This window comes from Trichoderma virens (genome assembly GCF_000170995.1).
Source record: "Trichoderma virens Gv29-8 chromosome Unknown TRIVIscaffold_81, whole genome shotgun sequence".
Classification (NCBI taxonomy): domain Eukaryota; kingdom Fungi; phylum Ascomycota; class Sordariomycetes; order Hypocreales; family Hypocreaceae; genus Trichoderma; species Trichoderma virens.
The window spans coordinates 436,166-450,545 of NW_014013668.1; the positions used below are offsets into that span (position 1 = coordinate 436,166).

Sequence of the window (14,380 nt, forward strand, 5' to 3'; positions counted from 1 at the left end):
ACAGGAAGAACGAGTAAAATTTGAAATGCAAATACGAGGGCGAGAAGCACGAGAAGCACGGGAACAAGAAGCACGGGAAGAACGGGAAGAACGGGAAGAACGAGATGCACGAGATGCACGAGAGGCACACGAAGCACGAGAAGCGAAAAAAGTCCGAGATAAATCATTGCACTGGCGATGCGTATGTTTAACGATTCCTTTCCACTTGTCATCTCTTTATCGAAGGCGGCTAATATAGTCCTAGTGTAAATGCAGTGGAGGCTGGTACAGCATCCGGATTGACGACAATTGCCCCCAGTGCCAATCTTGGCGCTGCGATAACTGCGAATATTCCCTGACTTGATACGGGTAGTACATTGCCATATCTCTATTACATATAGCTCGTTCGCCTGTAGGTTTGAATATCAATCGAGGGTGTAGCGTAATTTTCGTCTTCCAGAATCGATGGCTGAGGGTGTTTCTTATTGCATATTAATGAAGCTATGCTACGTTTTTAAAACGCCAGATTCCTTTCACTGACTGTTATCATCTTTTTATGAGTACATATACTGAAAACAATATCATAATGAGAATAATTTATATCCGATCTTTAGCTCTTGTGACATGACCACCGGGCGATTATATGGAGCTCTGTCTCTATGAAGATACCAAGATGCTCGATCTATTGGAAACATATTCCTAAAAAGGCTTTGTAATTTCTTGATCCTTTTCTGGCCTCTTACTGGGTAGATGATGCTGTATACATGCTCTGGATTCCCTGGCCGAGCTGTTGTGCAATTGATTGCTGCTGGCCTGCTGACGGTGACAGTGCTAGAGGCTGTTGCTGTACAATTGAACGTGGAATCTGCATCTGATCCTGCCCTCCCGTCGGACTCTGGAATGGAGCATTACCTGTATTTTCTACTCTATTATTCCACTGCTGGTTGATGGGAACATTTGGCATCTGCATCTGCATCTGCATCTGATTGGAATTGGGGTAGACAGGCTGTGGAGCCACGATATTCTGGTGCTGGTATTGTTGTTGTGGCACTCCGAATTGCTGAAATAGTTGCTGCTGTTGCAAATCCTGCTGGTGCTGGAAATTCTGAGAGAACTGAGGCTGCTGGAGAACATATTGCTGCGGCTGTGGAGATGAATTCTGCACAAATGTCTGTTGTTGAGGGAGCTGTCCTTGTGTTGAGTTGAGAAAGGCCTTCTTTTTGTCTTGTCCTCTGTTGTTTGACCCAGAAGTGTCGACTATATTGTTATTCTCGTCGACCCAGACAGCTCGTAGTCTGCCTTCTTTGGCGCGCTGTGCGGTGCCAATGCCATATAGTTTGTTCATGTAGTCGGCAAACTCGAGATACGCGTTTCGCACAATTTCAAAGTGTCTTTCACTGAGATTTATGACAGCGTCGGGCTTCAAAATAGCCTCGTGACTATTGCCCTGAGCTTCATACTCGGCTAGCGCCAGCGCTGTCTGGCAAGCGTTGCGAATCTGCCGGCCATTCCAGCGAGCTTCCTTGTGCTGGAGGAAATGAGTGGCTGCAAATCCTCGAATCTTTGTGTTTTCGATATTAATGACTCTGTTCTTCTTCGCAAACCGGCCTTCAATCATGGCCAAGTTGTTATCGAAGACTTCAAGAGTTTTGCCAGCATCCAGCTCTGGGTAGTATAAGCTGATGTGAATGCGCGAGGTGAAAGCTTCGTCAAAGTCTCCAACACGATTCGTCGTCAAGAAGAGAATACCGGCGTAGTATTCCATAACACGCAAGAAAACTAAAGTGATCAAATGGTGAGCACGATGATGTTGAATACTTATGCACTTTTGACGCACCTGCTACAAGCCCATTCCGCACAAAGTCTTCTTTGGTCCTTTCCGCTAGAAACACGTCGGCCTCGTCAAGAAGAAGAACGCAATCCCATCGATTTGCTAGTGCAAAGTTTGTTTCCAGGGCTTTTTCGACTTCTGCTGCCGTTGTCCCGAGATCTCCTAATAACAGAAACAATGTTAGCCATCGAATGAACGCAATATATAATTGAGCCAAAGAATTACATACCACACGTAATTTGAAACAATGGCTTCTTGAAGAGTTCAGCTACTCCCTCTATTTGATTCATATCATGTCAGTAAGATGGCATCTGGGTGAAGTGGGCGGATTCTATCACTAACCGGCAGTAGACGTTTTACCCACTCCGGGGGCGCCGTGAAGAAGAAGAATTAATCCTTTCCCTGAGACGAGTGTGAGTTCATGCTGTATCATCCAAATAACTCTGAGAAAATACCTTTGCCTTTGACGATGTCAAACTGTTGCTGCTGTCTGCTCGACGACTTTTTGTCTCGGAAATGCTGGGCAACAAGTGACACAATCATGGATCTGTGTTCCTTTTCGATAACAAGACGATCAAAAGCGGTTTTTGGCTTCTTGCTCTCATTATTATTACGTGCCCGTTCTTCGGCCAATACAGCTGACGCATCGGGCGCATGGACGGCCGTCATGTGCGAAAGATCCAATTTGGCTGCAGGTTTAGTATTAGCAAACAATGACAAGATACATGTAACCTTGAAGCCACGAGAACCTTTGACTACTTACCCCATTTTCGGTTGCGCAGAACAAAGCCAAACACCCGATACGACATAATGACCAATTCCTCATCCGTAACATAAGGGAAGTCCTCAGTACCAGCTTGCAACTCTTTCAAGGACCTTGGAAAGATGGCAATAGAAGGCTGCTCATTTAGCGCCGTCATCTTTGGCAAGAGACTGTCGAGGTACTCGGTTTTCTGCTGATCGTCTATGTACATGTCGTCGTATACAACATCACCCTCACAGCAGCGTCCGCGACAACGAGCCTCCATTGCTTCATCATCTTCTTCCACAGAGGGATTTCCAATAAGCGGCTGTAATACTGGCTTCCACTGTTTCTGAGTTTCATCTTCAACAGAGAAGGCTGTTTCAAAGTCGATAACGACTTGGCCTTCAACGTCGTCTCGCACTTCTAACGTCGGCCCCGCGTAGTACATGTGCTTGACGGCAGCGACCTCGAGGAACATGGCTCCTCGGCGTATCAATTTGTGTCGATATCTTTGGCTTGGTGGAAGTGGCTCAATTTCCGCCCACGTCGAGTCATCAAAATCCGATTGCTTGACAGGATGAAGATGAAGGGGATAGACTTCTAGTAACGTAACCTCTTTCTCGCCGTCAAATCTTTTGAAGTCAAAGATTTTAGTTACTGGGCCGATATTCTTTCCGTCAAAGTCGATATAGATACAAGTAATGTTGAAAGGCGATGCCTTGCGTTTGTCATCTGTGATGCTGTTGTACCATCTCTCCCAAGGTGCTGCGACTCTGTGCTTTGCGCTGGTGACACTGATAACTCTGTAGGCCTGCTTGCCATCGCTTCCAATGACTTCCATTCCTGGTCGGAAAAGGAACCAGAGATCTGAGAAATAAACCTTGCGGCATTGAGGTCCTTGGAGATAATCTATCCTCTTGGAAATGTCGGAATCGATAAAGTCCAAAAGACATCTCAAGTGCTCCAGGGCAGCCGGCGACTTTGTGAAGTTATCAAGCTCTGAGTCTTCGTCCGCTTCTTCTTCAGCCTCCTCTTTATTTGTGTTCTCTCCATCTGCTTTCTCTTCTCCTGCCTTCTCTTCTCCCGCTTTCTCTGCTTCTGCTTTCTCTTCTCCTGCCTCCTCTGCTTCTGCTTTCTTTTCTTCTGCCTCCCCTTCTTCACTTTTCCTTTCCTCTGCTTTCACTTCTTCACTCTTTACCTTTGCTTTTGCTTCTTCATTGGCACCGCCTTCGCTTTTGTCTTCAGTCTCTTTCACTGGCTTCGGAACCTCAGGATTGCCCTCAGTAGGCGGCACATCTGTAATGACTGGTTTGTTCTTCTCTTCCTCCAACTTCTTCTCAAGCGCTGTGTACCAATCTTATGAGGTGTCAACGTCGGGAGAGGTGTATGGAAGTCGGACATCCAGGTCACTGTAGTAAAGGACTAAAAGATGTGTGAAAGATAACTTACTGCTATCTAACCTCTATAAAGGTAACTACCTAATATATATACTTATATATTAAGTACCAGAGGTTATATAACCTTACATCCCCCTAATAAAAATAACGCAGGTCCCTTTACGTAAAACCAATATAAACGTCTAAGTATAATAATAAAAAAAAGGTTCTTAAAAGCTAAAGTATATATTAATCTTTTAATAAAAGCTTACAATTGTCTCTATAAAAGTCTTAATTTTTTTAATTATTTAAGCTAATTTTTATTAATTTACTACAGCCAGCTGGCAGTCCTCTGCTACCTAGCAATAATCCTCCGCTACCCAATAATAGTCTTTTACTACCTAGCAATAGTCTACTATAGCCTTTTATTAATCTTTTACTATATAATTTTTAGAATTATCTTAAAGTATTTAGTGTATATATATATTCTTACACTCCTTATAGATATCTTCTATAAATTAATCCTATTTTTTTACTATTTAGTTAATTTTATTAGCCTATAATATTTAATTGTATAAGAGGCTAAAGGACTTCTATTTAATAAATATATTTAATAATTATATAGAAAATATATTTAATAAGTTAAAGATTAAAAACGTTTAGGAAAGTATAGCTATTATTGGGGTTATAGGCACTAAGCTAATGACTTTTAGCTATTATATTATTATCTTTTATTATTTACGTATAATAGACTCTTCGATAGACTTAATTAAAGATTCTTCTTTATTTACAGCAGTGACTTCCTTTAAGGTCTACATTAGTTTATTTATAATAGCACTTTTTTAAAATATTGTATTTAAGGCAATTGTTTTTAGGGTATTTAACTTTAAGGCAGTTAACGTTAGGGCAGTTATTTTTAGAACTTTTATAATTGTTTTTTAAATATAAATTTTATAGTATTTATATATATAGTCTTTAATAACTATTATATTATACTTTACTTATACAGTGTTTAAAAATACTATAAGTATTTTATTTTTAAATAATATATATAAAACGATATATATAACCCAGTGGATATATTTTAGCTTAAAACCCTTCTTTTATACTGCTTTATAAAAGCTATAGAATATTAACAAAGCTTTTAAACTAGCTGTTTAAAAGAATTTTCCTTAAGTAATAATATTTATAAAAGTCTAATAGTTATTTACTAAAAGCTATATTATTTATTTATAATATATTTACAGAATGTTTATAATATTCTTATAGTCTAATAAATTTAAGGAGAGGTTTATCTCTGTTTTTTACTTTTTTAAGATTATAATATCTATAATAGTAAAGTACTGGGGTGGTTCCTTAAGTAATATTTACTTTAGCGCTATAATATTTATTAAGGTTTAATAATAAAGGAGGTTTTAAAAAAGAAAAATAAAAAAAAAAAAAAAAAGAAAATATAAAAAAAGGTTATAATATAAAAATCTAAAATATAAGTGGGGAAAAATAAATAATATAATTAAAAAGTAAAGTCTGCTGGTTAATGGTTATTAATTAGCTAATACTGAGATTTACTTATAGGTTGGCGGCTGGTGTATACTATAATATTATATTAATACTAGCTTCGTAAAGTTAATATTACTATAGCTCTGCTATATTTATTATTAGCTAAGGAAATCCTATAATATCTAAGGTACGTTTAATTATAGGGTTGCCTCCAGTTTCTATATAATATTTAAATATCTCAGCTATTTAACCTTATATTCTTTTCTATTACTATTTATTCTCTTTATAATAATTTTTTAAATAATGAATTTATATATTCTGTTTATATTTAATAGTCCCAGCGGTTCCGCTAGTTAAATTAAATGTAAATATATCTTAAGATATTTAATATTAAATTTATCTTTTTATTTAAAATATTCTAATAAGTTTAGTTAATATTTTAATAGGCTTATTCTTTTTAAGACTTTAAATAATCCCACCCAGTAATAAAATAGTTTAGTTTAATTCTATAAGTAATATTTAGGTTATTTAGGCTTAGTTAGTTTAATATATATTAAGTTTCCTTTTATAATATTAAGTGGGTTAATGTATTATCGGTTATAATATATTTTTATCTGCACTATAGTTAATTATACTATATTTTATATATTTTTATATATTTATTAATAATTTTTAATATAGTTATAAATACCTTTAGTAATAATTAGTATTAATAAAAAGTATACTACCTTCTTTTTATATAGAAATTTAAAGGCTAAATATATTATTATAGTATATATTAATATATTTAAGGTATATATAATATACAGCAATAATAACGGCTAATATCCCTAGTTATATTTACTTCTTATTAAAGCTTATAAACTGTAAACTACTATCTATATCGCTCTCTTACTTTATCTATTAGCTTATTAATAATATGCAGCACTAATGTAAATATAAATTCCAGCTATTTAATATAATAACTCCTAAAGATATAATATTAATTTTAGGTTTATATTATATATAAATATATATAGGAATCCTTAATCTAAGTATATTTATTTAATATATACTAACGCTTATTATTTTATTATTTATATTATATCCCCGATAAAATATTTAATAAATTTAATAAATTTATTAATTATAAGTAAAATAATATTATAGCTGTTTAATATAAGCAAAAGACTAATGATAAAGTTTAAGTATAACATTAAAAGTAATATCTATAATATTAATATTAGTTATATATTTTTATACAGGAGGCCCCTTTATAACTTAGCTTTACAGTATTTTAAGCAATTTAATATATATTTAATTATTTATTATTTTATATTATAAAAAAAGACTATATCCTAAAGGGTATTATAAAACTTATATAAATTAAAATATACTCGCTGGTTATATATAAGTCTATAGACTTTATTTACTACCTCCTTCAGAAAGTAAAAACAGAGGCTATTATTTATATTATAATATAAAAATATAATTAATAAATATATATAGAAATTAAGTAGGGAGTTAAAGCCTCTTTACTTTATTTAACTTTATAAAATGTTATAAATATATTAGAATATCCTATCTTAAGGTAATACTACCGTTAGTTACCTTTGGAAGTCTTTGTTTAAAAATAACAGCAATTTACAGTCCTCTCCCTCCTACTATTAGTCTATAGGTCTTAGTTTAAGGGCTATATTTAACTATTACAGCAATAAACTAATTATCTTTATTAATATAGCTATTATTAATTTAATTACCTTTACATTTTTTAAGGCTAGGGGTATAAGTTTAATTAGGTTTATTAATTACATTTTATCTACTGCTGGCCTTAATGTATTTCTGCCTCCTTTACCTAAATCCTAATATTTATCTATAGGCGTTAACTGTCTCTCTACATCCTTTACTTATTATACCAGCTCCCTGGTTTATCTATAGGTAATAATAAATAAATTACAGTCTACATTTATTATAAGTAAATATAATAAAGTATCTATATTAATATATTTCTTTCTTTCTTAATAGCTAATAGTAATTTAAGTTTTCTATTATTTTAAATATAAATATTAATTAATAAGGTAATATTTCCCTTTTGGTTTTTAAAATCTAATATTTTAGAATATATCCCAGATAGCTATATAATCTATAATAATATATATTTTAGAATAGTCTAGGATATAGGATAACTTCTGCAGTACTTAAACAAAAGCTACTGTCTTTAATTCCGTTAAACTGTAATTATACTCTACTAGCGTTAAATACTAAAACAGAAATAATATAAATTATATTTTACTATCCTATATTTAATATAATCCTACCTTAAACCCTTATTCTTTACTACTATCTATATATAACTTAAACAGCAATAAGTAGTTAAAAAAGGCTAATTTTACTATAGTATATAATTTCTCCTTTAGGATTTTCTATATATATTATATATCCTCTTAAAGCTTTTACTAATTAATTTTAACCTATTTTACCTTTTTTTAACGCCTACTACCCTAAACTTATTCTATTATAGATACATCTAGCTCCTCCAGCCCTATTAATAGCAGTATAACCTTTATTATATATATTATTTATTTTAGGTTCTTAATTAATATATATTTAAAACCAATAGCCTTAATCTTCTATAGCGGTTCTATAATTACTAAATATAAAGCTATAAAGTTCTTATAATAATTTATAAAACTAAAATCTATTTTTAAATCTTTTAGTATTTTAGGTATATTTAATTATTATATAGCTTTTATCTTCTCCACTAATGTATTAAAACTAAGCTTTAATATAAAGTAGCCTAGCGCTTTTAATCTTAATTATATAAAATAATATTTAAAAAACGCTATTATATACCTAAAGTTTATTAAAATACTTAAAATATTATTAAAGTATAGTAAATATTAATTTAAGTCTTTAAAGTAAATAATTATATTATTAATATATATTAAAATAAATTACTATAGGTATTATTTTAATAAAAACTTTATATAATATTAAAAGAACGCAGAGTTAATTACTAACCCTATAATACTAACAGTAAATCTCTTTTAACCTTAATAAGGTATTATAAATAATATTTTTTATTAATTTTCTTTAATAATAAGCTATTAAAAGAATCTTTTAATAAGGTTTATTATTATAAAAATAATATTCCTTTATAATAAAAAGAAGATATTCTTTTATTTTAGTAAAGGGTAGGCGTTAAGTTTTAACTTTATATTTACCCAGTGTAAATTAACAATAAAATAGGGTTTACCCCTTTTTTAAACTATAAAAGCTAGGGATACCGCCAGTAATAGTTCTTTAAGGGAGATATCTTTTACTACCTTAATCTTCTTTAATAGGTTTAGAATACTGTCTATTGCAGTCTAATTTTAATAGAAAAGGCTAAATAGGTATTATTATAAGTTAAAAATATTTACTTTAGGTTTAAAAGGGATAGGCATTTTTACTCTATCCTTAAACCTCCCTAAGCCTAAGTAAAATAACCATTAATATTTACAAAATATTACTATAATATATTAACACTAGTTTAGATCCTATATATTAAAAATATTTACATTTATTAAATTAATATCTCCTTTATTATATAGTATAATATAAAAGGGATATCTGTCTTTATATTTTTAATTTTTTTTATTTTTTAATTATTTATTTTTCAATAAGTCTATTAAAGTAATACCTATTTTATTATTAGTAGTATATATTTTTAGATCTTTAGTAAGCTAAACTGGCTTTAATTAGTTAAGGTATAACCTTTAATATATATAAATAGGGGAATCTCTTAGGTTTACTATTAATAAATATATATCTTAACCACTTATAATTATATTAAGTAGTAAGGCGAATACTAGCTTTATAAAATCTATTAGAACCTATAGTTCTAAAATATACCTATTAGCTGTAACTGGGATTAATTTTTTAAAGTGTATATAAATATTATAGCCTTTGCTTAGTAGCAGTAAAAGGTCTTAGCTAGCTTATAAAGGATATAAGTGTTATTAAAGGTTTTAAACCTATTCCGTTAAATAGGTTATTAGCACTATACACCCCTGCCCAGCGTCTAGGTAATCTACCTCTGCTTTTTCTCTTTATATAATATTTAACTTATTTAAACGTAAAAAAGAGGTCCTTAATAATAATCTATAGGAAAGTTTATCAACTACTATATATATTATTATAAATATAGTAATCTTACCGTTAATAGTTTATAAATAAAGTTTAACAGTAGCTGCTTTAATAATCCTAAGACCCCCCTCCCCTACTCCATTAATAAAAATTAACCTTTACAATATAATTAGGTTTAAGGCGGAGAAATAACATTTAAAATATATCTATTTAATAATTAATATAAGTAAGCTAATGTTTAATAATACTTTAGTATATACCTGTATAGTAAAGTACATTATACGGAGCTAGGTATAAGTCTATAGTTATCCTACAACGTCTGCGTTCTATAGTTTAATATTAGGGTATTTTAATAGCTAGGACTTAGGAGTAATATATTTTAATGGCTGGGACTTGGGAGTAATATATGATGTTTTGGGTTCGTCGTTGGCTATGGTTATAAATATTTTAGTAGGATTTGCTACGCCGTTGTCGTATAACTTATAAAGAGCGTCTAAGTTATTAAAAGCTATTATAGAAATACTAATTATAAAACCAGGGGGTATGCCGTTACTAGGCAAAGTAACCCTAGTTGGCTATTGCTTATTTAGTTTTTTAAATATAATAGATAAAGGAGGGGTTCTGCTGTAGCTAAGCGTATACCTTCGCTAGTATACTTATTTTAATTATCTAAATCTATTTTATTATTTTTATCTTATTTAAATATAATATATGCTTTTACTAAGGTAGCAGCCTATATATTATTGTTATATCTTCTGAAATTTAAGGTTTCGCTCTGCTGTTTAAAGTTTAAGGGTCTTTTATCTTATTAACTGTCCTACTAATCCTATTATAGAAAATGTTTTAGGTTATTTATTTTAGGTGGTAGCGTAGAGCCAGCGTTTTTATTAATATACCCCTATTATTAATCTTAGCGTTATATTTAGTCCTCCTCTTATATTTAAGGAGTATTACAGTCCGTAGGTTCCTATATTTTATTTTCCCTATAAAACCTATTATAATAATAGTTCTCCTTATATATCTATTACTAAAGTTTATTATTATATACTTATAGTTCCTTAATTACAGTTTATATTTTTTATAGTTATGTATAATTCTAATAGGTATTATTTTAATATATATTTCAGTTTTATTTAACGGTCTATTCCTTTACCATAAGTTAGGCTTTAACTTTATTTACAGTAACTTAATGCCAGTTAACGTTTATAAGCTTTACTAATATTAAATCTACTCTTAAAATAAACCGCTGGGCTTTTATATCTTTATCTATCTTACCTACTTTATTATATAATAATAACTTTTTATTAATATACTTCTGTAGAAGTAATACTTTTTCTTTATTAAAAGAATATTATAATTTATCTACTTTTATTATAATAGCTCTGCAGTTATATTAGAATCTCTATTAAAGAATATTAATCTATATATTTAAGCTAAACATTAGCTTTCTCTATATTTTATTATTTAGGGATTAAAACTATCTATATTTATCTAACCTAAAAGATAATAAAATATTAAATATAATATTTTATAAAACCATTTCCTTACCGTAGTCAGTCGCTAACTATTTTAGTAGGCTAATATATAATAAGATTGTTATAACTAAGATATCTAAAGCTAGGATATCTACCTTAAATATATAACGATAGTTTATTCTAAATAGCTGCATCTTCTATTAAGGCCTATTATATATATAATAATTTCAGTTAGTTTTTGTAAATCGTTAGTATTTAGCTTCCTAATACTATAGGTTATAATAATAGTCTTTTAAAAAAGCCTTAAGTTAAACGTCAGACTATTGTATATATTTAAGGGAGTTAAATATTAGCTTATCTACGTTATATAATTTATTTTATTAATTATAGCTATAATATAGTTTATATATATCTTAGTAAGGGCTAAATGCCTATTGGTTTAGGTATAAGGTATATTAGAAACCTTAGTCTATATCTTTATATATATTATCCTAGCTGGGATATAGCTTAAAGTTACTATAGTAATTATAACCTTTTACTTAATTTAGTAATACTGGTGAGTCCTATAGCCGGGGAGCTGCCTTATAACCCCAACTAGCCTAGTTTATATTATCCTTTGCAGTTAGGCTATTATAAAATTACTTAGCTATTTACTGTATAGCTTAGATATTATTTAGTAGGGAGGATTAGTTATATAACTTATTTAATACTGCTACTTTTATTATTTATTATTCCCCTATTAACATTTTATAAATTACAGCAGTTATTAATACTATTAAATCTTTAAATAGGATAGAAATAAAGTCTTAGTATTATCTTATTTAAATTTTAAAGAAGGTTAGTTATATTAATATAGTATTCTTTAAATATTCTATCTGCAGATATTATAGTAAATTAGGGTAAATAGGCTTTAGGTTTATTAAAGCTAACTTTACAGTAGTCGTCGGTACTATAGTTATTAGTATTATTTATAAAAGGCTGCTAATTACCTTTAGTATAGCTTAATTAAATATAAGGCGCTTATTAGCAGGCTGGGTACTTAATTAGCCTAGTATAGTTACTGTATTAGGAAGAATTTAGTTAGGTTAGTTAAAAGGGAGAGATATTATAGCTTTTTTAAAATCAGATAGTAAGTTTTATACAGCTAACTTATCTTATTTTATAAACAGAAGATATTATATATTTTATATTTTTAAAAGTAATTACTATATATTACCTATAGATTATATATATTATAAAAATATCTATCTTTAAGCCCCACCTACTAATATTAATAATATATCTTAAGTAATAAGAAAACGTTATTAATAAATAATCTATAAGTATAAACTCTACTCCCTATATATACTTTATTTTATAATAACTGGGGGTAAAAGTAATATAATAGTTTTTAGCGAAAATAAATAAAGCTAAGATTATAAAGGTTTAAGGTAATATAAGGAGAAGATTAATAACAGTAAGAATATATTGTTTATTAATATATTAAAAAGCAGGGGAAGGTTATCTTATTTAGTAACTGTTAGCCTTAAAATAGGTAGGAGAAGCTTTATTACTTCCTAATCCATTAACTCAGCTGCTATCGTTAAAAAAGGTTAATTTAATAAAATTCAGTTAATAAATAAGGTTAGGCAGGGACTGGCTATTTATAAAGGAGGTATTACTATTAACGTAGGTTTTATAAAAGCAGGTGCCGCTATATCTATTATATCTATTAATATTAGAATAACTTTAAGCTGGGATAGGATTACTAACAGCTGGCTTTTAGCCTTTATTTATAAGATGAACTGCTTAAGGCTGTTTTATAGTCTATTGCTGTAGCAGTTTATTTTTATTCTTTTTATTAGTATAAGTAAAATGGGGTACCGTCTGTTATATATCTATAAAAACAGCTATATTAAGTTAGCTTAAGTCCCAGCTGGGGCCGGTCACGTCCGGTTAATCTACTGCAAAAACGCTAATGGTTTTCAATTACTAGGTTCTACTAATAGATCTTAAGGCGTCTGTAATTACTACTATATAAGGTATTAACATTGGGAGAGGTATATAAAAATTAAACATTTAGGTTACTGTAGTAAAGGACTAAAAGATATATAAAAGATAACTTACTGCTATTTAACCTCTGTGGAGGTAACTACCTAATATATATACCTATATATTAAGTACCGGAGGTCATATGACCTCACAAATTTAGCAGTGCAGCCTTGCAGTAGAAGATGGCCTTGAACGGCCTAACAAAGACTATCGAAGGGTATCCACTGTTGGTCAATGCCTCACCTGCGTGTGATGCCAGTATATTGGAGAGGATATGACGAAGAATAGTTGAATGAACTCTGATCCTCTCAGGTAGTGCCACTTGTCCATTTTCATTCGTCTCATACACCTTGCGATCCCGTGCAATCTCTGTCTTGCGCGATCGCTGACCAGAGTAGCCATACCACCGCCGATAATCTCGCGCATCATCATCGATAATAGGATCGCCTATGAGAATGTCAAGAGCGTATGAATTCTCCTCGGCCACCAATTCCATGTCTCTGAACGCGGACCAGCCTAGCCGGTTATTCTTGGGCTCTGCAAAGATTTGCTGTGTGGTTATGTCGGTCTCAGCTTCTTTCTCGGCATCTTCTTTAGCTTCTTCTTCCTTAAATTTCCTTCGTTTCTCTGCTTCTTCTGCTAGGTAAAGACGATCCATGTCCCATTCAAAGTTCTTACGGAGCCGTTCGCGGCGGTGCCCATAATCGATGTCGCGATCAAACTCCGCATAAGCGCGAGCATTTTTATCATCTTTCTTATCCCTGCAATCATGAGAGGGATTAAAGGGGTTTGGCCGTTCATAGAGTTCATTGTTATTAAGTTCCCAACGGCGCGAAACTCTTCCGTCCGAAAAATAGTCGCTGAAAGTCCACATGTTCCATCCCGTTGATCCTCCTTCCACCTCCCACTCTTTTCGGTGCCTATAAAGGCATTCTTCCATCCGCTTGTAATCTTCTCTTTCAGCTCTTCTGTCCGCTGACAAATTTTCTTGTTCCGTATTTGTTGCTGAAGCGATTTTGGTTTGCTGCTCAAGTTCGAGAATCTTCTTCTTCAGAGTCTCAAAATCGTCGACCAATTTGGCATACTGTGCAGCAGATTTGGCATCATCTATGGCTATAGTGTCAAGACCACCAGAGATACCATTGCCATCGTGAATTTCACTATCCTGACTTGAAGTCAACATAGTCGAAGCCATGATCGAAGAAGTGTCAAGAGTCCTAGACTCTTCGGCCTCTGAATGAGAGCCGTTTAAAGTCATTTTCGATGCCCTTTGAACTCCGTGGTAAATCGATCCACCAAACTCCTTGTCTTTTGGGTTGTTTCGCTGAGTAGACAC

The 14,380-nt window shown here is 31.3% G+C and overlaps 1 protein-coding gene across 1 annotated transcript; it reads right to left on the reverse strand.

Annotated features, from left to right (window-relative positions):
* Positions 1-718: 718 nt before the first annotated feature.
* TRIVIDRAFT_193091 (uncharacterized protein) lies at positions 719-14,302 on the reverse strand (the record flags this gene model as incomplete). Its single annotated transcript, XM_014098827.1, has 10 exons — positions 719-1,039; positions 1,145-1,758; positions 1,817-1,972; positions 2,266-2,499; positions 2,574-3,273; positions 3,325-3,615; positions 3,862-3,911; positions 13,120-13,121; positions 13,197-14,012; positions 14,130-14,302. 10 exons carry the CDS (start codon positions 14,300-14,302, stop codon positions 719-721), a joined length of 3,357 nt encoding a protein of 1,118 aa, XP_013954302.1.
* Positions 14,303-14,380: the final 78 nt, after the last annotated feature.